The following is a 23,409-nucleotide window of genomic DNA, read 5'->3' on the forward strand; positions in this document are numbered from 1 at the left end:
CTGCATATTGGCAGTGAAAGTTGGCGCCAACATTGGCAATGTGTGCAAGAACTTTAAAACTTTAAAAGTGCAAGAACTTTAAAACTTTAAAAGTTCTTGCACACATTGCCAATGTTGGCGCCAACTTTCACTGCCAATATGCAGATTCTATGGTATCGCCATCTGTCGGAAAAGTTTGCAACCAAATCTTGCTCAACCAAAAAATTTTGGTTGCAACCTCGCCAATGTTTGACAATTCAATATTACCTAGTACAGAAATGGTAAACAAACCAGTATACCAAGCGTAAACAACCATTCGCATTCAAACACAACTGGTGTTGTTTATTTTTAATGTAAAAACGAGTATAGAATGAAATTTAAAACAATGTTGTCGTCGCCAACTTGTCGACAACTTGCGCTGATACTTCACACATGAGCAATGCCAAGGTAAGCTATTCTGACAGAAAAACAGAGGTTGTCAAGTATTGCTTTGGTATTACCTTGGCAGGCATTGCTCAGGTGTGCAAGAGTTTTAAGGCATTTATTTAGATACCAGATAGCTGATGTTTTGAGCTTACGTAAACATTACCAGTGCTGCCAAACTTCCGACCAAACATCATCCGGCGGAATTCACTACTTGAAACTAGGGTTAGTGTGGAGCTTTTGGCCCACTAGAAAGAAGATTAACTATCACTCTGATTTCAAATATCAATGCGCCCGAATCTTTTTTATAGTGTTAAAGTCGATTATTTTTAGTTAGATAAATATTAAATTGGTTCCAATTGTAACAATATCTTTCTAGAAGATCATCAAAATCTATGAAGCTGTCAATTTTTCAACCCATCATGCTGTAAGCATGTTATAAAATTGTGAATTCAGGAGGACCCGTGGGCCCCCCACGTACAGCGCCCCTAGGTTAATTGAGTATCCGAATTTTCATAAACTCATGCAAGTAATGCATGAGGGAGTTCATATTGTACATACTGTCCAGTAAAACCATAATCTTTAACCGTCACCCGTTCAACCAAACCTACATACGTAGACGTTCAACCGGACTACCCGGGTAGTCCATACATTTTGTATGGGAGACTCCGTTTTCCTGTACTTAAGACTTAATAATTTTTTTTCTAGACGTCGGATCGATTTGAAATTTTTAGTGAAGATACTTGAAGGTGTTTCTCAAAATATTGTATAACATTTATAATTTTAAAAATTCATTAACTATGTTAATTTGAGGTTCCAAAAAATTTCACCCTTCACATCTATGACCCAAACCTGTGTAGCTTCAACATTTTATATAGGAGTTTGCATTTTCTGTATTTCAGTATACATATCTTTGATCATTGAAGCTGAATTGCTTGAAATTTTCAGAAAATTATTCAATTTTTTTTCCAAAAGTGTTTTAGAAATGTTCAATGTTCAAGTAGGATTGTTTCATTCGAAAACACGAATTCGATAATTTAAATATTTATGCCTTACGTTTAGGTATAAAAATCTTAATCTAATATTAAATACAAGTATGCTTCACATCATTTTGTTCAGAAAATGTACGCCACAAACACGTATATTAATCCGCTTCTAATCGCCTATGTGTGTGATTCAAAGTACAACAAAAGCTGAGTAAAAGTGAGCGTTATGGAAAAACTCAATCCTTAGAATAGATAAAACCGAACAGACTTATAGAAGAATTACTAGGAACAGCATTTCTGACGAAAATAGAATTAAATAACGGACAAAACTCTGTTCCCAGTTGAAGCATGAAGATAGCATGAAGCGACTGTGAGTTTATTAATTTTTATGATATTTTATGCAATTTTCCAAAAAATTTAAAGTAGTTAAGTATCTACGAGCAAATACATCAGTACTAAAATACAGACCAAACATCATCCGGCGGAATTCACTACTTGAAACTAGGGTTAGTGTGGAGCTTTTGGCCCACTAGAAAGAAGATTAACTATCACTCTGATTTCAAATATCAATGCGCCCGAATCTTTTTTATAGTGTTAAAGTCGATTATTTTTAGTTAGATAAATATTAAATTGGTTCCAATTGTAACAATATCTTTCTAGAAGATCATCAAAATCTATGAAGCTGTCAATTTTTCAACCCATCATGCTGTAAGCATGTTATAAAATTGTGAATTCAGGAGGACCCGTGGGCCCCCCACGTACAGCGCCCCTAGGTTAATTGAGTATCCGAATTTTCATAAACTCATGCAAGTAATGCATGAGGGAGTTCATATTGTACATACTGTCCAGTAAAACCATAATCTTTAACCGTCACCCGTTCAACCAAACCTACATACGTAGACGTTCAACCGGACTACCCGGGTAGTCCATACATTTTGTATGGGAGACTCCGTTTTCCTGTACTTAAGACTTAATAATTTTTTTTCTAGACGTCGGATCGATTTGAAATTTTTAGTGAAGATACTTGAAGGTGTTTCTCAAAATATTGTATAACATTTATAATTTTAAAAATTCATTAACTATGTTAATTTGAGGTTCCAAAAAATTTCACCCTTCACATCTATGACCCAAACCTGTGTAGCTTCAACATTTTATATAGGAGTTTGCATTTTCTGTATTTCAGTATACATATCTTTGATCATTGAAGCTGAATTGCTTGAAATTTTCAGAAAATTATTCAATTTTTTTTCCAAAAGTGTTTTAGAAATGTTCAATGTTCAAGTAGGATTGTTTCATTCGAAAACACGAATTCGATAATTTAAATATTTATGCCTTACGTTTAGGTATAAAAATCTTAATCTAATATTAAATACAAGTATGCTTCACATCATTTTGTTCAGAAAATGTACGCCACAAACACGTATATTAATCCGCTTCTAATCGCCTATGTGTGTGATTCAAAGTACAACAAAAGCTGAGTAAAAGTGAGCGTTATGGAAAAACTCAATCCTTAGAATAGATAAAACCGAACAGACTTATAGAAGAATTACTAGGAACAGCATTTCTGACGAAAATAGAATTAAATAACGGACAAAACTCTGTTCCCAGTTGAAGCATGAAGATAGCATGAAGCGACTGTGAGTTTATTAATTTTTATGATATTTTATGCAATTTTCCAAAAAATTTAAAGTAGTTAAGTATCTACGAGCAAATACATCAGTACTAAAATACAGAAAAGCAATCTTCTATGTCAAATATATGAACTACACAGATAAATGGTAGTAAATGTGTATGGTGAAATTTTTTGGAACCTCAAATTAACATACTTAATGAATTTTTAAAAATATAAAAATTATACAATATTTTTGGAAACACTCTCAAGTACCTCACTGAAAATTTCAAATCGATCCGACGTCTAGATAAAAAGTTATTAAGTCTTAAGTACAGGAAAACGGAGTCTCCCATACAAAATGTATGGACTACCCGGGTAGTCCGGTTGAACGTTTGAGGGGTATCAACCGAAAAACGCAAATAAAAATTATTTAAATTCCTTGGAAAAATTTGTTTCTTTAGCAAAACGATAGAAAATGAGTTTTTCTAGGCATTCTAAAAATTTCATGCCGATACGTCAATCCAATCAAAAGTTAGAACAAAGCAAAACTCCAAAAACTACCCGGGTAGGTGGTTGAACGGGTGACGGTTAATTTAATAAGACATTCAATTCAAACGGTTCACACAACGGCATGTGTTCCACCCGTTGCATACCTTTTAGGTATATCCGCTCACAAATGGTGTAGCCACGACAGTGATTTCGGCTGGAGGACTTCATTTGGGTTTTTACCGCGAATTGAATTCAAACGTTCATTACGAATGATTGTTTTGGTTATCACAAATTCCAAGATGGCGCTATGTTTACCTGTTAAAACGATCAATATGACTCAACCTTATAGGTTGCAGCCTTGGTTTTGCAAAAGCTGTCAGTATTTTTTGTTTCAAAAGCTGTCAGTTTTATTGATGGGGAAACTGAATGCCTACAGGGATTCGAATCTTTCGATTCAAATCCATTTTGAGATCCGGATCTTCGAACCCGAGTCCCAATCCGTCATATCATACATTCTCATCTAATGCCGATTTTTCATATGATGTGTTTAATTCAATGAAGAATTTACATGAAAATATCAGTATAGTTGACATTATTCTTCTAATCGTATTCAAACAACACGAACAATCTAGTCCTTTTTGGGAATATGTAGACTAACTGATTTACCCAAGTTTGTTCTAAGAAGAGTAGCATTTATTATGTTTCAAAAACAATTATGACAGCGTTATCATTCAAAATGAATCCAACGTGGCCCTACTACCAATTTTGAATGAACTCAGGCCTATCCCCGTGGATCGGAGCGAGACGAAGCGACTGACTTATGCTCCGTCGCATTCGCGCTGCAGCGCCGAAATTTTTCAACCCGCTCTTGAGTGAAACTTTGCATGAAAAATGAAATAAAGCGACGGATGCAAAGCATAAACCGTTACAGTTTGAACGGAAAGTTTATTTACCGGCACCAGCGCTGCCACCAACGGTAGAACATTTTCCAATGTAAACAACATTGACGCTTTCAAATCTATTATCGATGCACAATAAAGAGAAGAAATAAAACAAAATTGCTCCTTAATGGTTATTTCTAGCCAAGTGCATCATTCAGACAAAAGATAGTTCCACTAAATACCTATGCAATAATATTTATATCATCTCAATCGCCTCAGAAATGATTGTGTTTTAGATGATCCAAAATGTATGATTTCAAAAGCATTCGAAGCATTCTCGTGCGGTCTCTTCAAAGCAACACTCGATAGAATAAAGAATCCTTCGACAGAATTTCTATATGTTGGTATGTTTTCATTTACGTTATTACAAATTCGTATAAGTGTTACATACCTATAATGACAACGAGAAAATAGACAAATATTATTCAATTTATTGATGATATTTATCTGTTAGCTCGGAACGATCTGTTTGCGCATGCACATGCACATGCATGTCAGCAATTACAGCGTTGGAAAAACAAATTACAAGTTTGCTAGTTGCTGGCTCAAGTTATGTTCTAAGAAGGGTGGATGCGATATTTTTTTCTCCCGCAATCAATTTTTAATCTTCTCCCGCAGTTGCTACCATTGCTACCGCTGCACGTTTTACACCTGTGAATAAACGAATGCATATCAAACTAACATATGATCGGCTATTCATAAAGTGTGTCCATTATATTTAAAACATCAAAAATATATCCCAGCGATACATTGATCATTTGAATCAATGATCTCGAACGCCAACTATTGCGAGGTGTTTGATGCTAAGGATTCATGTTCGCCATTTGATATTTGAAATATAGAATTCTTTTTCGAGTTTTATCTTCGGGCGTGAAAGAGGTCCAACATAATCGACATAGACTGTCCTTATACCGATTAAATCTTGATTAGTGACGAACGTTTGCATTTCGGGAATATTACAATAACGTTGGCATTTAAAATATGAGACAAATTTTAACCAATGAAAAAACGGAACACGTTAGCAACTTTCTGTTAAAAGGAAATTAAAGAGTAGCATTTCGTTTAAATTTAAAACAAGTTTGACAACAACCATCTACGTTTGATTGTGTGTTAAACATCCTGCTTAATAGCGGACCACGTGACCAACGATTATTTAAAACCAGATGGCGACAAGTGGTAAAAAAGCCTAGTATTTTATATTACTGTTGAAGCTTGTTACAGTATTTTTAAAGCGATTTTTTTTTTTTTAAATATAATAAATTTTAAAAGTGAAAATCAGCGAGAAGGATTTGCCCAAAGTCGCTGTTCTTCCTGTCAAGACTTCCAGCGTATGGAGAAGTGTATAGTGTGCAGTGTCTTCCGGAATAAATCCACTTTATCAGAAAACACGATAAAGACGATTCAGTGGTTTGGACATACCTAGCCACAGTAAATCATGCGTAAAGAGGATCGGAGGAGTTGAATGGGTCAAATATAATTGAAATATCCCACACTGCTCACCTTGCTCATGCCTATCAACTACAACCAATCGAAAAAAACATTTACAGCAACTGAAAACATTCCTACATGGTTGGTTTGGTTGGCTAAGCCAAAGTTTCGGCCAAGGCCAACTGGCCGTCGGAAGTTATTTTGAAAGTACTAAAATCTTAATCTTACAATAAAATTTACTTTATTCAATATACTGGGTTGACTTTTTTCTTATCGCCGACGAAATTTGTCTATTTTTTAATGCAAACGTTAAGGCCGTGTTTCTCAGTTCAAAGGTTAATTACAAAGTAACGGTAATCTTTGTCCGGTAGTGGTTAATTTTCTATCCACCTGAGCAGTTGCTACACGAGTTTATGTATTTATATTAGGGTTACCAGCATTAAACAACGAATGCATTTTGACTAAGGAGTGCCATTAACCTGCTCTCTTTTAAACTGTCAATACATGATTTCACCTTATGCTGAGAAACGATTATGTTTCCGGCGGAAGAAGATGTTGGAGCGCATTTTGCACACAAAAGTCGCTTTTGATAAGAGCTAGATTTTTATCCGTTGCTTCCGAATGCTGTCTCCAATTGGTTTATAGATCTGTGTGTAGATCTTTACTAGTTTCCAAAAGACGTAATCTCATGAAACAATCAAACGCTAAGCAATGAAAAATGCGATGCGACATCTAAATCTGAAAAAAATCATTGCAACTTGCAGTTGGATGTAGTGGATGTGGGTAAGCTGTGCAATTATTTTTAACCAGATTTTGGCATGGCCTATCTTTGTAAAAGTAATTTTTTATCTGTAACATATTGCAAGCTAGGTATGAACCAAAGTTCGTGGAGGAAAAAGTACATCTTTGATCATTCGTATTGTTCTTTGCTCCGTTCTTTCGTTTTGCATGTTCTTAACGTATAAAGCACATGTTACACAAAAAACATGCAACTTAGTCGCTTGGTCAATGTTAATGACGAAGGCAGTACACTGCGCCTAGCGCCAGTTTGTATTGAAATTTAAATCAAACATTTTGCGGTCATATTTTAGTACCTTTTACAGCGTTTTACAGTTCACCTAGCAACCGGGGCAGTGTATGTAGAACATCAAGAATGATAGCCTACTGCAGAGTATTTGATGTAGAATAGCAAAACCCACAAGTGGCAACACAAACCGGTAAGTAGAATATCCATCACTTTCTAGGATCTACCAGAATAAAAGTTGTCGCGTGGATGTTTGTAGTAGGCACGACCAGTTGAGGGGTGCAGGTAAAAGTAGGGGAAAATCGCTTTCCGGTCGAAAACATACTTTTGCGAGGATTGTTGTGATTCGCGCTCGTTTTCTGATGCGAAAAAGCGATCATAGCCTACCTTATCCTGTACCTTTCAACTGGTCGTCTCTACTTCAAACATCCATGCGTCAACTTTCATTCTGGTAGATCCTAGAAAGTGATGATTTTTCTACTAACCCGTTTGTGTTGCCACTTGTGGGTTTTGCTATTCTACATCAAATACTCTGCAGTAGGCTATCATTCTTGATGTTCTACATACACTGCCCCGGTTGCTAGGTGAGCTGTAAAACGCTGTATTACATGTTAAAAATGTGACGAACAACTGTAATGATAACACAAAGAAATTCCATGCGCATATGTTTATTTAATGTTGCGCGAAAATATCACAAACATAATCATACGGTGCGATCGGTTGTCGCCACACCAGTGTGGCAAAACAAGAATCAGCTGGTTCTTGTTAGCGGTTCTATTTACAAGGTCAACGCGCGTGCGTTATACACACGTTGATACACAAGCGACGCGTGCGTGTACTGTCACGCAAACACCAAAGCGGTCAAAGAAAACCCTAGTTAAACCCGAGGGTGTACAAGATTCTCGGTGGACTACTGGAACAATTCGAGATTAACACCCCACACGCTTCGGACTGGCAGAATCAAATGGTAAGTAAAAACTTTAATAACAAAGACAAATATATACATCTTTCACCCTCAGGCAACATATCAATTCCCAAAGCCGAAGGAACGGCGGAACACCTGCTACCAGGCGAGCAGAACACATCAGGAGGTTACAATAGGACCGCAGAGGGGAGCGAGGCAGCAGAACGAGAAAGGCAGAACAGAACAGAAGAAAGAGAAACAAACGGAACAAGAGTTGTGAAATGTTTTTTGAATTTTTTCACATTTTTTTGCAAAGGTTCAAAACAATGCTTAAATTTGTTGAATTATTTCATTAATTATTTCATACGCTTCAATTATTTCATGAACTCCGGTGCTGCATCAGAAATGAACGGAGCTGCTTTAATAGGAAAAGTAGCCGAACACTTCACAGAAAAGCAGCGGTCATTTTCCATAGCGAAATGTTGGTGGGGGGGTCACTGAAACAGCGAAGCAAGTCCTTTTGATGTTTTTCCGCACTTTCCCGCCGGGGACTTTATCGCGAAACGAACATGTCTGAGGTTCTGATAACATTCTTCACAAATGGCGCCTCAGACATGGCTGATATAATATATTTAAAGGTAGATTGCAGCGACAGGTAAGTAAACTGGTGCTTTGCGTCTATTACAATATATCTAACGTATTTGAGATATTCAATTCCTACATCCGCTGGGCCCTTGGTGGCCCAAATGAGCTGTTTTATACACAAGTTCAAGCTTCTAAGAACCACCACTAGCTCACTTTTTTCGCCGCTCGTTTTCGGCGGGAAAAGGCGAATTCTCTCCCAAAATTTTGAGAGATCCGGGCGAAATATGCTCACGACCTTGCCGATACCGGGTTGTTCATTTGCTAGAGCAAATGACCTTCAAACGCTGAACCGGTAAACCGGTTCGGGCGACACGTCGTGTCTGTACACGCACCACGCATGCGTTGGTGCAACAAATACAAATGTGTGCGTGACCAAATTTGGTCTCGCGGAGAGGAAATTGTCCTCTCTTCTCTCGACGAGAGCTGGTAGAAAAACTAGAAAAGATGGATACAGTATCTTCAGTCATACCATTGCTAGTTTCAACCGGTTAATTGAACCATCCAAACGCTGCGGTGATTCATACACCTGCTCAATTGCGGCTTACAAGCATATAGTGGCGAGATCCAATCGCTGAGGGGAATCATCGAAGCGAATTGTGGCGGCTGCTAACCGGTAGCAAATTTGCGGTTTTCTGGCAACCTTGCAATGGCGGCGCTGTTCACCGCATATTCAAATGTGTTACACAAATGACCGTTAGATGTCGTGCTAAACAATTAATGGAACGCGTTGAAAGGAAAAAACATATTCAGTTTTTGACATAATAGTTTTTGTTTAACAACTAATTACGATATTTCATTTAAACGTACTTCTTTATCACTTTTATACGCCATCTAACGGTTATTTGTGTAAGACATTTGAAAGTGCGGTAAACAGCGCCGCCCTTGCAAGGTTGCCAAATAACCGCAAATTTGCTAATGGTTAGCAGCCGCCACAATTCGCTTCGATGATTCCCCTCAGCGATTGGATTGCCAACATTGCCAATGTTGGCGCCAACTTTCACTGACAATATGCAGATTCTATGGTATCGCCATCTGTTGGAAAAATTTGCCACCAAATCTTGCTCAACCAAAAAATTTTGGTTGCAACCAAGGTGTATAAATATAGAAGGTGACTTTATGTCGCTTTGGAAGGGGTGCCATATTTGAGAAGAGTTATGTCAAAAGCCCAATCCTTTTCCGATACCCCCCTTCAAAATCCATATGAATACCCCAGAAGTGTTGTACGTACCCCAACCAGGCATTGCCTATGTTAAGGAAAGGAAAGGAAGATATAAGAGGATATAATTTGACAATCAGGCATTGCCTATGTTAAGGAAAGGAAAGGAAGATATAAGAGGATATACCAAAAAACTGGTACGCTCCTAGTGTCAAAAACCGATTTTTCTGTCAGAATCGAGCGATGCAAGTGTAGTCACGAAACCTCTCACTCCAACTCTATGCTTTGTCCTGCTCACCTTATGTATTCAAACTGAATCCAGCAGTTTACGGTTACAGATAGTAATTACAGGCAAATAAAAACAATAAGATCCGTTTTACCACATTGTTTCACGACTAGAAAACATGAGAATATTTTTATCAACGTATTGAATGCTGCATAACTTCTTTCAAAGCGAAATAGTTGTTGGATTAAGAACTATGACCAACAGAGCGGGTAGAAAAATTTTAAATAAATACATCGTATTAATTATTATAAAAGAAAAAAAAGATGAAAAGAGAACGAGTATTTTTGTTTGTTAACGCCTGGTTGGAACGACAGTTGCAGCGCATTATTTTCATCCATGGAGTAAAGTTGTCATGTTTCAACAATATTATGGTACGGAAACATAATAATAACAGTTTTAAACTCCATCATGATTCTAAAATATGCTATTATTTTCTATCAATTAACTTTTTGGAGATGCTCTTCACAAATTAACTGATAATTGCTCGACGAGTTCTTACCAATATGAAAAGTCGAGCACTTCATTGAGCTCTTTCGAGCACACCATCGTCAGCCAACCCAGAAGTGCTGGGTTGTATTTGGTATGGTACGCTGGAGCTCGACCGTACCAAGTTTTTGGTATGGGACGCCTAATGTGGTCACGCGGTGACGTGTGCTTGTAATGTATTTAGTAAATGTTATAGTTTTTGAGCCCGTAGTATTGCATTTGTCAACATGGCCGTTGACTACCCGGTTGACAGAAATTGACATTGTTGCTGGTACTATGTAGTTCCAGCAAGAGTCCCAGCAATCTGCCATGGAAAAACTTGCTGGTACTACATGACAGCTGCAAAAAATTTGAATTTTTGTCAACCGGGTAATATTGAATTGTCAAACATTGGCGAGGTTGCAACCAAAATTTTTTGGTTGAGCAAGATTTGGTTGCAAACTTTTCCGACAGATGGCGATACCATAGAATCTGCATATTGGCAGTGAAAGTTGGCGCCAACATTGGCAATGTGTGCAAGAACTTATAGAATCTGCGTATTGGCAGTGAAAGTTGGCGCCAACATTGGCAATGTGTGCAAGAACTTTAAGTCAGAATCGAATCATATCGAGTTCCAAACTAATCAAATCTGATTGGTCAAATCGAATCGAATCAAATCTTTAGAATCCGTCAAATGGGATTCAAATCTTTAGAATCTGTCAGATGGGATTCGAATCTTTAGAATCCGTCAAATGAGATTCGAATCTTTAGAAACCGTCTAGCCGCGTGACCACATTAGGCGTACCATACCAAAAACTTGGTACGGTCGAGCTCCAGCGTACCATACCAAATGCAACCCAGCACTTCTGGGTTGGCTGACGATGGTGTGCTCGAAAGAGCTCGATGAAGTGCTCGACTTTTCATATTGGTAAGAACTTGTCGAGCAATTATCAGTTTATTTGTGAAGAGCACCTCCAAAAAGTTAATTGATAGAAAATAATAGCATATTTTAGAATCATGATGGAGCTTAAAACTGTTATTATTATTTTTCCGTACCATAATATTGTTGAAACATGACAACTTTACTCCATGGATGAAAATAATGCGCTGCAACTGTCGTTCCAACCAGGCGTTAACAAACAAAAATACTCCCCGGTTGACAAAAATTCAAATTTTTTGCAGCTGTCATGTAGTACCAGCAATTCCCGCTAGGCAGCTCGAAATATCGTTCTCAAAACGTCCTCCACGCGAACAAACGTCCTCCATTTTTGTATGGAGATGAAACAAAAGGAGGACGTTTTTCGAGCAATCGTCCTCCTTGTCCTCCTCACCATACAAAACTGCTCGATGTTTGTGTCATGGAGGACGTTTTTGAGGACGATTTGCTCGAAATTGCCTAGCGGGAAGTTTTTCCATGACAGATTGCTGGGACTCTTGCTGGAACTACATAGTACCAGCAACTATGTCAATTTCTGTCAACCGGGTCGCTTTTCATCGTTTTTTTTTCTTTTATAATAAGTGATACGATGTACTTGCTTAAAATTTTTCTACCCGCTCTGTTGGTCATAGTTCTTAATCCAAAAACTATTTCGTTTCGAAAGGAGTTATGCAGCATTCAATACGTTGATAAAAATATTCTCATGTTTTCTAAGTCATGAAACAATGTGGTAAAACGAATCTTATTGTTTTTATTTGCCTGTAATTACTATCTGTAAAGGCTGATTCGCACGTAGGCAAGTGGCAAGTGCAAGTGGCAAGTTGCCGGGTACCTACCCCGTGCGAATCAGGAGCTAGCAAGTGGCAAGTGGCAAGTAGCTACTTGCCACTTGAATAGAACCGAGTCTATTTTTCGGGCAAGTAGCTGGATGTATTGGTTGACAACTCGTGTAAATACAAGATGTCAAACAAAAACTGTTTCATTTTCGTGATTTATTTAGGATAATTTTCGACTAATGTTCAAGAAATATTATTTGATAGTATCGTTGATCGATCTTTTCATTTATTGATGATGAAATAATGGTAAAATAAAATTTATTCGTTATTGTGTACTTGTGTGAGTGATCAAGTTACTGGCAAGTACTTGCCTGCAGTGCGAACGGCTACTTGCCACTTGCCTGCTTACTTGCCACTTGCACTTGCCGACGTGCGAATCAGCCTTAACCGTAAACTGCTGGATTCAGTTTGAATACATAAGAGCAGGACAAAGCATAGAGTTGGAGTGAGAGGTTTCGTGACTACACTTGCATCGCTCGATTCTGACAGAAAAATCGGTTTTTGACACTAGGAGCGTACCAGTTTTTTGGTATGGTACGCCTAATGTAGTCACGCGGTAGAGATCGAATCTTCGAATCTACCGAATCCCGATTCTGCCAACACTAGTCAGTTTCATTCGTTCGACCCGGCTGCACGGGCTTGTTTTGTTATCGTTCTGAACTCGCCAGTCGAAACCGTGCGTCTACTAGGCGTAGTGTGACCTGTGAAAATGAGGCTCTTCCCCGTGCGATTGTCCAACATCAATAAAATGTTGGATTTCTATTCCCAGTTCAACCCATCTCCATTGAGCATCAAGCAGTTCATCGATTTCGGTACGTACAATTAACCTATTGTGACCTTCACTTCCATCCCCCGGATGGATGGGAGATGTTCGCCAACGGCAAAAATAAGCTTAGTTTACCTTGATAATATCCTCGTGTGTGTTATTGATTCATAAAATGAGTAACTCAAAAAAGGCTTTATCCATTGCATTATGACCCACATTCGCACGTCCCATAATTCAGCGCATCGTCATCAACACACGAAAAAGAAGACCATGCTGTTTGTTGTTGTTTTCGCTCCAACTTTGACTGATATGGGCAGAGATTATTGAAAGCGATAACTTAAATGAAACAATGATTCGCGACGCGAATGATACGCGACCGTAGTTGTACTTTGTCGAATGAAATCGAAACGTAAATTGTCTAGCTAATTTTTTAGCATTCTCAGTCGAAGGGTATGCTAGCAAAGCGGTTGAAATGTTTGTCTCAGTTTTTCACACACACACCAAAACGCCGCTTGACATTGATGAAAACGATTGACGCACATCTGCAAGTGTTCGATTTTTTTGTTGTAATTCGTTCTAGCTGCGATTTGCTTGCGTTAAAAAATAGAACACGGATGGGCCTGAGTTTTTTTCAAAACGTGTTTGTTGTAATGCTTGCTTTTAGGTCTCAACGCATGTCCACGAAAATCGTACGTGTTCCTGCGGAAGGAACTGCCGGTTCGTTTGGCGAATATTATGAAGGAGATTACACTACTGCCGGAAAGTCTCCTTCGAATGCCATCCGTTGGTCTGGTCAGCGCATGGTACGTGAAAAGCTTCGAAGAAGTGCTCGCATTCGAGAAAACAGATCCATCGGAGGGCAACCTAGAGAAGTACTTACCTGCGACGCTTCGTAAAACTTGTTTGAAAAGTCACCATACCCCTTTCTATTCGACGTTTCATCTCACCCTTTTGACCGCTGTGTAATGGGGACGAACAATGAAGATTCTGCAAGTCGCTCATACAAATCCGCGACCGGCACTCCGATGTCGTGCAGACCATGGCCCAGGGTATACTTGAGCTGAAAGAAAGTCGCAACGGAGCGATAGAACCGTCGACGGAGCTCTCGATTCAGTACTTTCTCGACCGCCTGTACATGTCCCGTATCAGCATACGCATGCTCATCAATCAACACAGTAAGTGGCTTTAGCATTGATAGGGGGATAGCCCACGGGATTGTCATGCAAACGTATGCTCGTCTTTTTTTTAAGCAATATTGTTCGGTGAAATACCACAAACTGGACGACATATCGGCAGTATAGATCCCCTTTGCGATCCTCACATGGTGGTACAGGATGCATACGAAAATGCACGCTTTTTATGTGATCAATACTACCTTGCTAGTCCGGAGCTGGAAGTCATAGAGCACAATGGTAAATGAAAATGTTTCTAGCAAGCGCGTGGATATAATAATGATAACTCACTCATCCTACAGAGATCGACAAGGGGAATCCGATCAAAATAGTGTACGTTCCCTCTCACCTCTATCATATGCTATTTGAGCTGTTTAAAAATTCAATGCGTGCCGTCATGGAGCACCACGGCACGGAGAACGATGTCCCACCGATCAAGGTAACTATCGTGAAGGGAAAGGAAGACATCTGCGTCAAGATGTCAGATCAGGGCGGCGGAATACCGCGATCGCAGGTGGATCAGCTGTTTAAGTACATGTACAGCACAGCTCCGCAGCCGCCAAAATCGAAAACTGACTTACCGCTGGTTCCATTGGCTGGTAGGTTGAAATGCAGGGTCGAAATGTTACCACAGATAACCGTGGTTTGAATTCTCTTGTTTCAATTTAAGGTTACGGATACGGTTTGCCAATTTCGAGATTGTACGCCAGATACTTTCACGGCGATTTGGTTCTTTTCTCGTGCGAAGGCTACGGCTCGGATGCAATAATTTACCTCAAGGTAAGATTGATGATGGTTCAAAGTATATAATGCATGATCTCCATATTCTCTTCCTTATCTGACTTACAGGCATTTTCGGACGAGGCGAATGAGTTGCTCCCGATATTTAATAAAACCAGTACCAGATTCTACAAAGCAACAGTACCAACCGGTGATTGGTCAAACCAGGTAAAGGGTAAAAAAGTGAAGCCTATTGTCATATGATTAGGTAAAATGTAGTTAACTTCACCGACTTGGCTCAATTAAGAATCACTAGGCATTTCAAAAACCCAACCGGTGCATTGCAAACCACCCGGCAAACTATTGCTCGTTCATGTACCATCGGCATCGCACGTTTCGATAGATCTTTTTCTACGATCACTCGAGCAACTATCCATCCACCACATTACTTCACAGATAGTATAATTTCAAAACAACCATTCTAGCAATTCGTACATCTACCACCGACTGGAAAACTTGCAATTGAATTTGTTTGTCGTAGGGTTTGCAATTCAATTTTTAGTTTGTTGCTTTCTGTTGTTACGTGCACGCTGAGATACCTCTTTTCATCATTACCAGTTGTCAATTGATTTCTTTTCTATTCTGCTAGGGTAAAAATTTTACAAACAGATTGTTGTAGCAGTAAAGTACATTTGAGGAGAGTTGTTAGTACGGCCAGAACGACGCTTTCTAACGATGGCCCACGAATTCTATCAACTTCCACTAATTATTGTCTCGGACATTTTAAGATGACTTCTTTATTTTTTGCTATGAACAAGTGTTTACATCTACATATCCTGTAGTGCTGCATTATCTGTTTTGTTATCTTTATTAGAGCTTTCCACTTAGCGAGAATTTGGGAAGATTAGCTGGTAGGCAATTAAACTAGATAGGCTGCAAAAATAAGAAAGAGAAATATATACAATATATTTACACCATACATGTAGTTGTAGCTGTACTAGTTGGATTTATTACTGCATCGATTAGTTTCGGTAGCCATTGAACGGCGGCATGACCGTTTCTTTGATTATTAGCAGTGTTATTGGAACTGTTTATTTACTTGGTTATATTTGCTATCCGAATTTTTTCGTTTCATCCACCACTTGGTATGGGAATGTGTGTATGTGTGTGTGTGTGTGTGTGTGTTGTTTTTGTTTTTGTCAGTAGATTTGATCTCTATGTCCAGCCTAAGTGGTTTTCAACCTCTGAAAGCAAACTGCAAAAGCGTTCATACCCGTATTTCCTTATTACTCTTTTGTAGAACTCCGATATGAACTCCAAGCAAATGAATGCTCAAACGAGACGTGCTGGTTCATTTAGCACCAACACATAATCTCCTTCCGTGGGCGAGGATAGTGAGAACGGAGATGCAGAACTTAAGTAAACACATCATATAATCGTGTTTATAAGTATGAATATAACCAAATCCGAATAAACTAAATGTAATACCCTGAACTCATTGCTTATGCTACGGTAAAACTGACCAAGTACGAATTAAAATCGTTTTAAACTACCCCGGTACCCCATTTCTAACCGCCAGGTTAACAAAGCGAACAAGATTTGTTGCGAATTTAAAGGGAATTTTATTACTCTACTTGCTTTGCCCCGTATTTCTAGAAGGTATGGTCAATTTCTCAAATATACCTAAACAAGGATACGAAAATCGCAAGCAACAGGTGACGAAATTAACGATGTGGAAAATTATGCATTATTTGTTAGGGATCTGGAAAAAGACTAACATTATTCTACCGATACTGCATGTGTCATTATTGTTCTGTGTGCCCCTTCGCTGGCATTCAATTCATTACCTTTTGATTCAGTTAAAATTACCTTAGCAATTAAATTGATACAACGTACGAAATAAGCTCCTAGGTGATGGTGAAGTGGGGTTGGTGAAGATTTGCACCTAGGGTTGGTGAAGATTTTCATCTTTCTTAGAGAATAACTTCCGACTGATCTTGATGTGCAACTGTTAAACACCAGCCACTGTTGTTATCGTGTGGGCGTCAGTATCACCTGCTTGTGAATGACGACTATACTGCCACACGGTACTAATCGTTCAGGGAGGACGTTTCATACATTGAATCATGCGAAAAACTGATCTCGTTGCTCGAAATCAACAGCTCCGAAGTAAAGGGCTGTGCAGTGGGGAGTATGGTGGTGAATGGAAAGAACGAACTAACGGCCAACGAAACTTCTGACGCCATATCGGGATCGCGTGTCTGTACCATCGTCGCTGATAGTATTTGCTCCAGTGCATCCATCCGCTCATCGGCAACTTCCGACGCTCCCGGTCGGCCTAACGTTCGGCGAAGTCGTCCAATGTTGTTTAGTAACATTCGATTCAGCAAAAGACACTGGGCTGTACCGCCTTGTTTAATCTCGAGATGCGGTATCCAACGGAGGTAACATTGTTGCCACAGTTCAATATCTCTCAAACAGAACTGCGGTTCCAGGAACTGTTCGTCGTGCTAGAAAACACATTACAATCAAACGACTTAATAACGTACGATTTAACGACAAAATTAATCTTTGATTTTTACCTTGGCCAACTGCATGCTGTCTACGCCATTTAACACGGTATGGCCATTGGGATTACTCGCGCGTTGGCCTATACTGTACAGCATACTTGATACCGGTCTTATCGGAGGACTCGAGCGATTGCTTTGCGCCCTTGATGGCCCATCGGTAAAGTTAGCACGATACAATGGATTGGTAAACAGGGCCAAATCTTTGTCCTCGAACTGTTCGCCCCAGTCCCAGACAGGCCGCAGGACGACATGATCGGAATGCAGCGCCTGGTTGCGCTCGGTTTCGGAGTTGAACTGAAATGTGTCGAAAATCGGAAGAAACAGCGAGTCCCACAGCGTTACCAGAAAGACATCCGAAAATTCGAAGGCCTCGGGAAACTGCAGCAGCAACTGCCATACACAGTCCAAGAACAGCAAAAACAATGGACTACGCTCCGTCGACTTAACGGAAGCGACGTGACCCAACCGATCGCTGAACGGGTGCCCGAGAATGATCCACTCTTTTTGGATGAGATTTTGAAAGCCTCGTATTGTACGATAGCTGCTGTCCAGCAGCAATTGCACTAAACTGGACACAACGCAACACATATCTCGTCCATTGATCTCCTGCAGAACGACCGTTTGTCCCTTACGCAGCAACTTTGCTGCACTGTCCGAGTGCTTTAAGCATAACGACACATACAGCAGCCAGTAGCTTTTTTCCAACAACGTATAGAACCTCGTTTCTTGGGCCTGCAATTTGACAACCGAAAGAACGACAATGAAAAGTTGCATCCTCCTTGTGCATTAAACTCAGTCCTCCAAATTAAGACTCACCATGTACTCTTGATCGTTGTCTGGAGTGCAAAGATCTCTTAGTTTTAAATAGCTCAAATTCACATCCTGGATGCTAGGTAAAATTTTATACAATTCTAACAATTCAGGCTGCCGTTTTTGCGGATCACAGCGACGAACGTGCTCTAACAGCATGTTTTCCACCGTGGTATTGGTTATGTCCGGGTTAAGCTCCGCCAGGCGAATCAATGCAGCATCCCGATGGCCCCAAACCTAAGATGGGCAGATTTGAGTCAAACATGTTCTTACGATACACCTAGTTTCGTCCAGTACATACCCAAATAGCGGACCGATTGTTGCGAAAGTGTTTCGATATATTCATGTATTCTACATCGCCCAGGTGCTTCGGTACAACGAAATGCATGGGTAGGGAGCTGTTCGAGGTCCTACAGTCTTTGGAAAACACCCGCCATCCACCGGTCGCGTTACATCGTTCCAACTCTTGTATCCAGTCGAGTTTTTTGTTGTACATTTTCACGCCAGCATTATTCCCAGCATCACTATAGTACTTTTCTCTGTAAACGGAACGCAATGGAGAAAAGAAGTGATTAACACCACCACTACATGCTACCCGGATACGTCTTTCATTTTGATCGGTTCGATTTAAACTACCCTATAGATAGATGGATTGGTGAACTCACTTGAATTGGTACAAAAATAACAGATTGTGTCTCGCTGGAAAGGCAAATTTTACCAGCGCATCTGCAATGTATTTGCCTTTGCCAATATCCGACAGTTGAAAACCAAACGTAAATGTTTTGAAGTTCTAAATAAATGAATAAAAAAGACAAGGAATTCAAAGATATATTAATAGAAGGGCGGGATTTTGTATGCTTCTCGCAGCAGCTTACCTTACAAATAATCCTTATTTTATCTATTTTACTGCTGTTCTTAATCTGTGGGTTAATTACTCGTTTCTTTTTCTCGACTATCTGATAAATTTTATCGATGTTAGACAGAGATACATCGGATGAACCGAGGAACCGATTACTCTGAAATGAGAGCTAATGAGGAAAATAAACAACGTATCATCACACTGTACCAAAAGGTTCAGCTTGGCTAAAATTTCTTAGCTCCTCTTACTTGGTCATTTTCCATATCCCGCGAAACGAATGATAACCGGAAGTTGGTGATCAGTAATATTCCCATTCGTTCTCCGATCACCTTGCCATCTTTTACGTAGGACGAAGTGTACATGCATACATTATTGGCTCGGGCGGCTTCAATTTCACCTGCGGTTATTGGAAACGCCGTTAAAACTCCGAACATATACCAAGCCACATAGAAAGATCAACGGTACAGTACCTGTAAGAAGCTTTGGTTTGTAGTCATTGTTGACACAGTTATCATCGCCGATCTACAACAAGGTAACGGGAAAAGATTATTCAATCATGTCCGACAAATCAGGTTCCATGCACCCCCACACGGATCGATTCAACGGACCTGGTTTACGTAGCTTGTAAAACTTTCCTGTGTTTTATTCCTTCTCTCTGTCATTGTTGGCATTCGGAATGCTTAATATTTTCGAACGGACAGAAATGGAAGAAATCGCCGAGATTAATGTGTACTCCTATATGATGTGCTGTACTTCACGAAAGCGCTAGTGTTTACCTACTGCCCGTTTAGTTATGGGGAATTGATATTCGTATTGTTTACTACTTTAGCACTGGTTTAGCTTGTGGTCTTGACGCCCATGTTAATACACTGTTTTGCAAAACTAAAGAAATGTTTTAAAATGATCCAAAAACACTTCTTCCTACAACTCAATAAGAAAACAAAATCTCCACAGTATTGTTACAAGCAACCTGACAGAATGCACATTTTTGTATTTTCCACAAGGTGTACGGATATTAAATATGCGATAACAAGGTCTAGTCATACGCGGTTTATCGGTTTTATTAAGCAAATTGTTGCTAGTTGCTAGTGGCTCATTTGATTGTGAAATCCAAAATTTCACACTATGCAGGATACTGTTTCAAACTCTCTTCTCGGTTATCAACTTACGTTACATGGAGGCAGAATTTACGGATTTGCAGCTTATGTATATAATTATTATCACGCAAAAGGAATCATTCCAGAAACGGGGTCGCATAACGGACACAAATGCATAAAAATGCAGTCAATTTATTGAATCGTACAAGAATCTTTTTTGTTTCGTTTCTGTAAAGGAATTTGGTGCTATATGACTAGACCTGGCTCCCTATAAGTACGTTGAGTCAAAGTAAAGCACACTTGGTGATATATCCATCTTGACAATGATGCGATGGTATTTGTTGTTTTGACAGTGGTTGACTAAACGCAAAAGAAAAACGGGAAAACATTAAATTTCATAAATTAATCCTCTTCCCATTGTGTGAAGATCAATTGAATCATTAATTTCGTCGCCGCAGAAATGGTTTCCTGCCAGTAGTTTTTGCAGTGAGGGCAACATAACAAGTGTGCCAATCGTTTTTTCGCTTTTGGTATTTTGTTGTCGATGCATTGCTGTAGCCAAGAGTGCAGTAAAGATTTCCTGACACGAAACGTAGTTGTCCATTGATCCCTTCTTCAATAACAAGCATAGACCAAGTGAAGAATAAATGCCATCCTTCAGACAAAAAGTGACCACCTATTTCCGTCAGCTTAGCTTTGTGTCTGAACGGGACCAACGCAATACAATTCAACAAGGCTCCTCCATAGCGACCGGAAGCTTCATCACGAGATACTTGGAGGGGTTAGTAAGCCTATATCTTTTGCCTTTGCGTGGTTTGAATACTTACGGCAGTGTACTTTAATAATAGCGCCTGGGAACCGCCGGATCCGTCATCATTGATCCAGAATGGCAAATCTCCGGAAGACTTGCCAGAAGTACGGATTGGACATTATGTTGTTTGCCAGACGCACGACGACGCTGCCTACACTGGACCACTTGAAGGATTGACAGGAGTCAGGCGTGCCAAGTCTCATCTGACTGCTGGCATTGCTGATGATATAGACTATATCGATGTACTTCAGGAACAAGGATCCATTGCACAAAAGGAAACCCTCTCCAAATCAACAGTACCTGAACTGGACTCCAACTCGAACGCGAAAAGCTACCACTCCACTTCCAATGCGGTTGAAAATCATAAGGAATCTCAAACAAACCCTTCGACACAATGGCCTGGAACGAAGCGAATAGACTCTGTGACAGCCATTTCCAATGACGATCCCATAGCTAACATAACCGATTGGAACCGTCCAAACGATGATGCTTATGGAATATCCGTATCTTTGTACGAAAAGCATTTGCATAATGCGGGAAACGTAGGTGACCCGATAGCTGACTGCTTTGGAGTTGTCTCCAGGGCTGATTCGTGTATAATGGCCATGGCCGATGGTGTTAATTGGGGTATGCTGAGAAATTATAGCGTGTGGTTCAGCGTTACGAAAAATGACAAATATCGTCCATTTTAGGCGAAGGAGCGCGTGTGGCGGCACGTTCGGCGATTCAAGGCTCGATTGAGTATTTAAACTCTGCAATTTTTGGCATTCATCAAGGTAAAACTATGTTCTGCTCAGAACGAATCAACTAATGTGTCCCGTGTGCATGAATTAACTTTGTTGTTCTCTTTCCAGTAACATCCACAAAGGAAATATTTGTAAGTTTAATTCGTAGCTTTTGGGAAGCTCACAAGTACATTCTACAAGTTGGAGGTGCTCTAAGCACGTTAACTGTCGCTATTGTTCTGCCAGTCCAAGGATCGAAGCAAAGTATTGTCTGTAGTTGTAATGTTGGGGACTCGTTAGGATATATTTTCTCGAAAGATAATATTGTACGCGAGATTACGACAGGTATGTGCCACTACAAAGACAAATAAGATTGTACTCTAATATTGTTCACTTCTCGTAATTTTAGCGTCTCATGATGTCACTCTCATGCGAGATATGCGAGATGCCCTTGGTGCATTGGGACCTGTGTATGGGGATAAGCCAGAAATGAGTAATCTCACACTCTCAATGTCCTTTGTTGATGAGGGTGATATTGTGTTTCTAACCTCTGATGGGATAAGCGACAATTTCGATCCCGTCGTTGGTAAGTTTGCGGAAGCTACTGTTGCCAGCAACAGCAATGCAACAGTTAGTGGTAGCACGAGTAACACCAATGCTAACTCAAGTAAACCACAGACGAGTCAAGTTGCTGAGAGAAAAAACATCAAACCAGTATTGGCACCAAAGCGACAAAACAAGAGTGCACCCATGCTGGCGCTTGCCCATGGAAGCTGTACGCCAGAAATGCATCCGTCGAATCCGAACCAAAACCTGCCTCGCACTGACAGAAAGGTACCAGTTCCAGTGAGGAAAACAGTCGCGCATAGTGCGGCGACACATGACAAAAGTTATGGTTCGAAATATGTAACACGGTCAAAAACCTTCATCGAACCAGCTGCGAGACGGTCCAACAATGTTGGTGTAAAGATGACGTCCTCGCCGAAAGCGCTGCCTCAGGTAACCGCCCAGCAGAGACACGTGTTGACCCTATTGCGGATAGCCGATCTGCTTGTTTACGGCATCAACGGTTCATTGCGTCCATGCACCAACGCCAAACAGCTATGCCAGTTATTGATCGATTTTGTGTCATGCATAACTGCGGCCAAGCGCAAGCTGCTGGAGCAACGCGAATTGTACTACAAAGTGGTAACCGGTGCAGACGGAGTCCGCAAAGAAGTTCCATACAGTGCGCATGAACACAAGGTAATACGCAAGCGTATGGTCGATGGAACCACTTTCTCATTGCTACCTGGCAAACTGGATCATGCTTCGATTGTAGCTTATACAGTAAGAAGACGATCATCAGCGATCGAATCTGCGCCTGAACAAATAATCTAAAGAGAAGAGTTTGGTGAACGAACATGTCCTAGTTGTGCTTTGCCTACAATTAATCATCCAAGATGCTTGCATTAACATTAAACAAAAACTAGCGGAGCATGATGTCCTTTTCAGATAATATTTGTACCGAAGTGGTTTCTCTACGCTATATTTTATTGGGAATTGACCATTTTCATTGTGAAAGTCCCTGCGGTTTTCAGAAAATGCAAGTGTATCTCGAAAGAAAATGCTGCATACATGTCTAAATACATTTAGCATGGATGTTAAATAAAAAATTACGGGAAAGACATTGTTGGTTCAATTACTATATTCTTAGACCAAATGTTTCTACAATGATCAGTTTCAAAGTTGAATGAGTCACATTATGAAAACATATTAGCTGAACACC

The 23,409-nt window shown here is 39.9% G+C and overlaps 3 protein-coding genes across 5 annotated transcripts; 2 read left to right on the forward strand and 1 right to left on the reverse strand.

Moving 5' to 3' along the window:
* The first annotated feature begins 12,757 nt into the window (after window positions 1–12,757).
* Window positions 12,758–16,278, forward strand: LOC131266400 (pyruvate dehydrogenase (acetyl-transferring) kinase, mitochondrial). Its single transcript, XM_058268909.1, has 8 exons — window positions 12,758–12,923; window positions 13,542–13,749; window positions 13,862–14,052; window positions 14,128–14,289; window positions 14,352–14,648; window positions 14,720–14,829; window positions 14,899–14,997; window positions 16,070–16,278. Exons 1-8 carry the CDS (start codon window positions 12,821–12,823, stop codon window positions 16,139–16,141), a joined length of 1,242 nt encoding a protein of 413 aa, XP_058124892.1. The 5' UTR covers window positions 12,758–12,820; the 3' UTR covers window positions 16,142–16,278.
* Window positions 16,279–16,354: 76 nt separating this feature from the next.
* On the reverse strand, window positions 16,355–19,923 carry LOC131266397 (myotubularin-related protein 10). 3 transcript variants are annotated; one of them, XM_058268906.1, is made up of 10 exons: window positions 19,785–19,923; window positions 19,617–19,687; window positions 19,479–19,530; window positions 19,257–19,405; window positions 19,025–19,177; window positions 18,815–18,939; window positions 18,451–18,688; window positions 18,156–18,386; window positions 17,352–18,071; window positions 16,355–17,279 (listed from the first exon to the last, which is right to left on the reverse strand). In XM_058268906.1, exons 2-10 carry the CDS (start codon window positions 19,677–19,679, stop codon window positions 16,860–16,862), a joined length of 2,151 nt encoding a protein of 716 aa, XP_058124889.1. In that variant the 5' UTR covers window positions 19,680–19,687; window positions 19,785–19,923; the 3' UTR covers window positions 16,355–16,859. The 3 variants fall into 3 exon arrangements, with proteins under 3 accessions (XP_058124889.1, XP_058124890.1, XP_058124888.1); XM_058268907.1 differs by having other exon boundaries at window positions 19,789–19,835; XM_058268905.1 differs by having other exon boundaries at window positions 19,617–19,909.
* A 560-nt stretch (window positions 19,924–20,483) lies between these two features.
* Window positions 20,484–23,338, forward strand: LOC131266399 (PP2C-like domain-containing protein CG9801). Its single transcript, XM_058268908.1, has 5 exons — window positions 20,484–20,886; window positions 20,954–21,543; window positions 21,609–21,692; window positions 21,771–21,986; window positions 22,051–23,338. The coding sequence occupies exons 1-5, from the start codon at window positions 20,753–20,755 to the stop codon at window positions 23,019–23,021; spliced, it is 1,995 nt and encodes a 664-aa protein (XP_058124891.1). The 5' UTR covers window positions 20,484–20,752; the 3' UTR covers window positions 23,022–23,338.
* Window positions 23,339–23,409: the final 71 nt, after the last annotated feature.

The sequence above is a fragment of the Anopheles coustani genome, chromosome 2 (genome assembly GCF_943734705.1).
Source record: "Anopheles coustani chromosome 2, idAnoCousDA_361_x.2, whole genome shotgun sequence".
Classification (NCBI taxonomy): Eukaryota; Metazoa; Arthropoda; class Insecta; order Diptera; family Culicidae; genus Anopheles; species Anopheles coustani.

What these genes read in the sequence shown, in the direction of transcription:
- LOC131266400 (XM_058268909.1), top strand. Translation starts at nt 12,821, where the DNA reads ATGAGGCTCTTCCCCGTGCGATTGTCCAACATCAATAAAATGTTGGAT. An exon ending in GGAAGTCATAGAGCACAATG is followed by an intron (nt 14,290 to 14,351) that starts GTAAATGAAAAT and finishes CTCATCCTACAG; the next exon opens with AGATCGACAAGGGGAATCCG. An exon ending in ATGCAATAATTTACCTCAAG is followed by an intron (nt 14,830 to 14,898) that starts GTAAGATTGATG and finishes TCTGACTTACAG; the next exon opens with GCATTTTCGGACGAGGCGAA.
- LOC131266397 (XM_058268906.1), bottom strand. Translation starts at nt 19,679, where the DNA reads ATGCCAACAATGACAGAGAGAAGGAATAAAACACAGGAAAGTTTTACA. An exon ending in AAATAAGGATTATTTGTAAG is followed by an intron (nt 18,940 to 19,024) that starts GTAAGCTGCTGC and finishes TCATTTATTTAG; the next exon opens with AACTTCAAAACATTTACGTT. An exon ending in TTATTTTTGTACCAATTCAA is followed by an intron (nt 18,689 to 18,814) that starts GTGAGTTCACCA and finishes TTCCGTTTACAG; the next exon opens with AGAAAAGTACTATAGTGATG.
- LOC131266399 (XM_058268908.1), top strand. Translation starts at nt 20,753, where the DNA reads ATGCCATCCTTCAGACAAAAAGTGACCACCTATTTCCGTCAGCTTAGC. An exon ending in GGCCGATGGTGTTAATTGGG is followed by an intron (nt 21,544 to 21,608) that starts GTATGCTGAGAA and finishes CGTCCATTTTAG; the next exon opens with GCGAAGGAGCGCGTGTGGCG. An exon ending in AATTTTTGGCATTCATCAAG is followed by an intron (nt 21,693 to 21,770) that starts GTAAAACTATGT and finishes TTCTCTTTCCAG; the next exon opens with TAACATCCACAAAGGAAATA.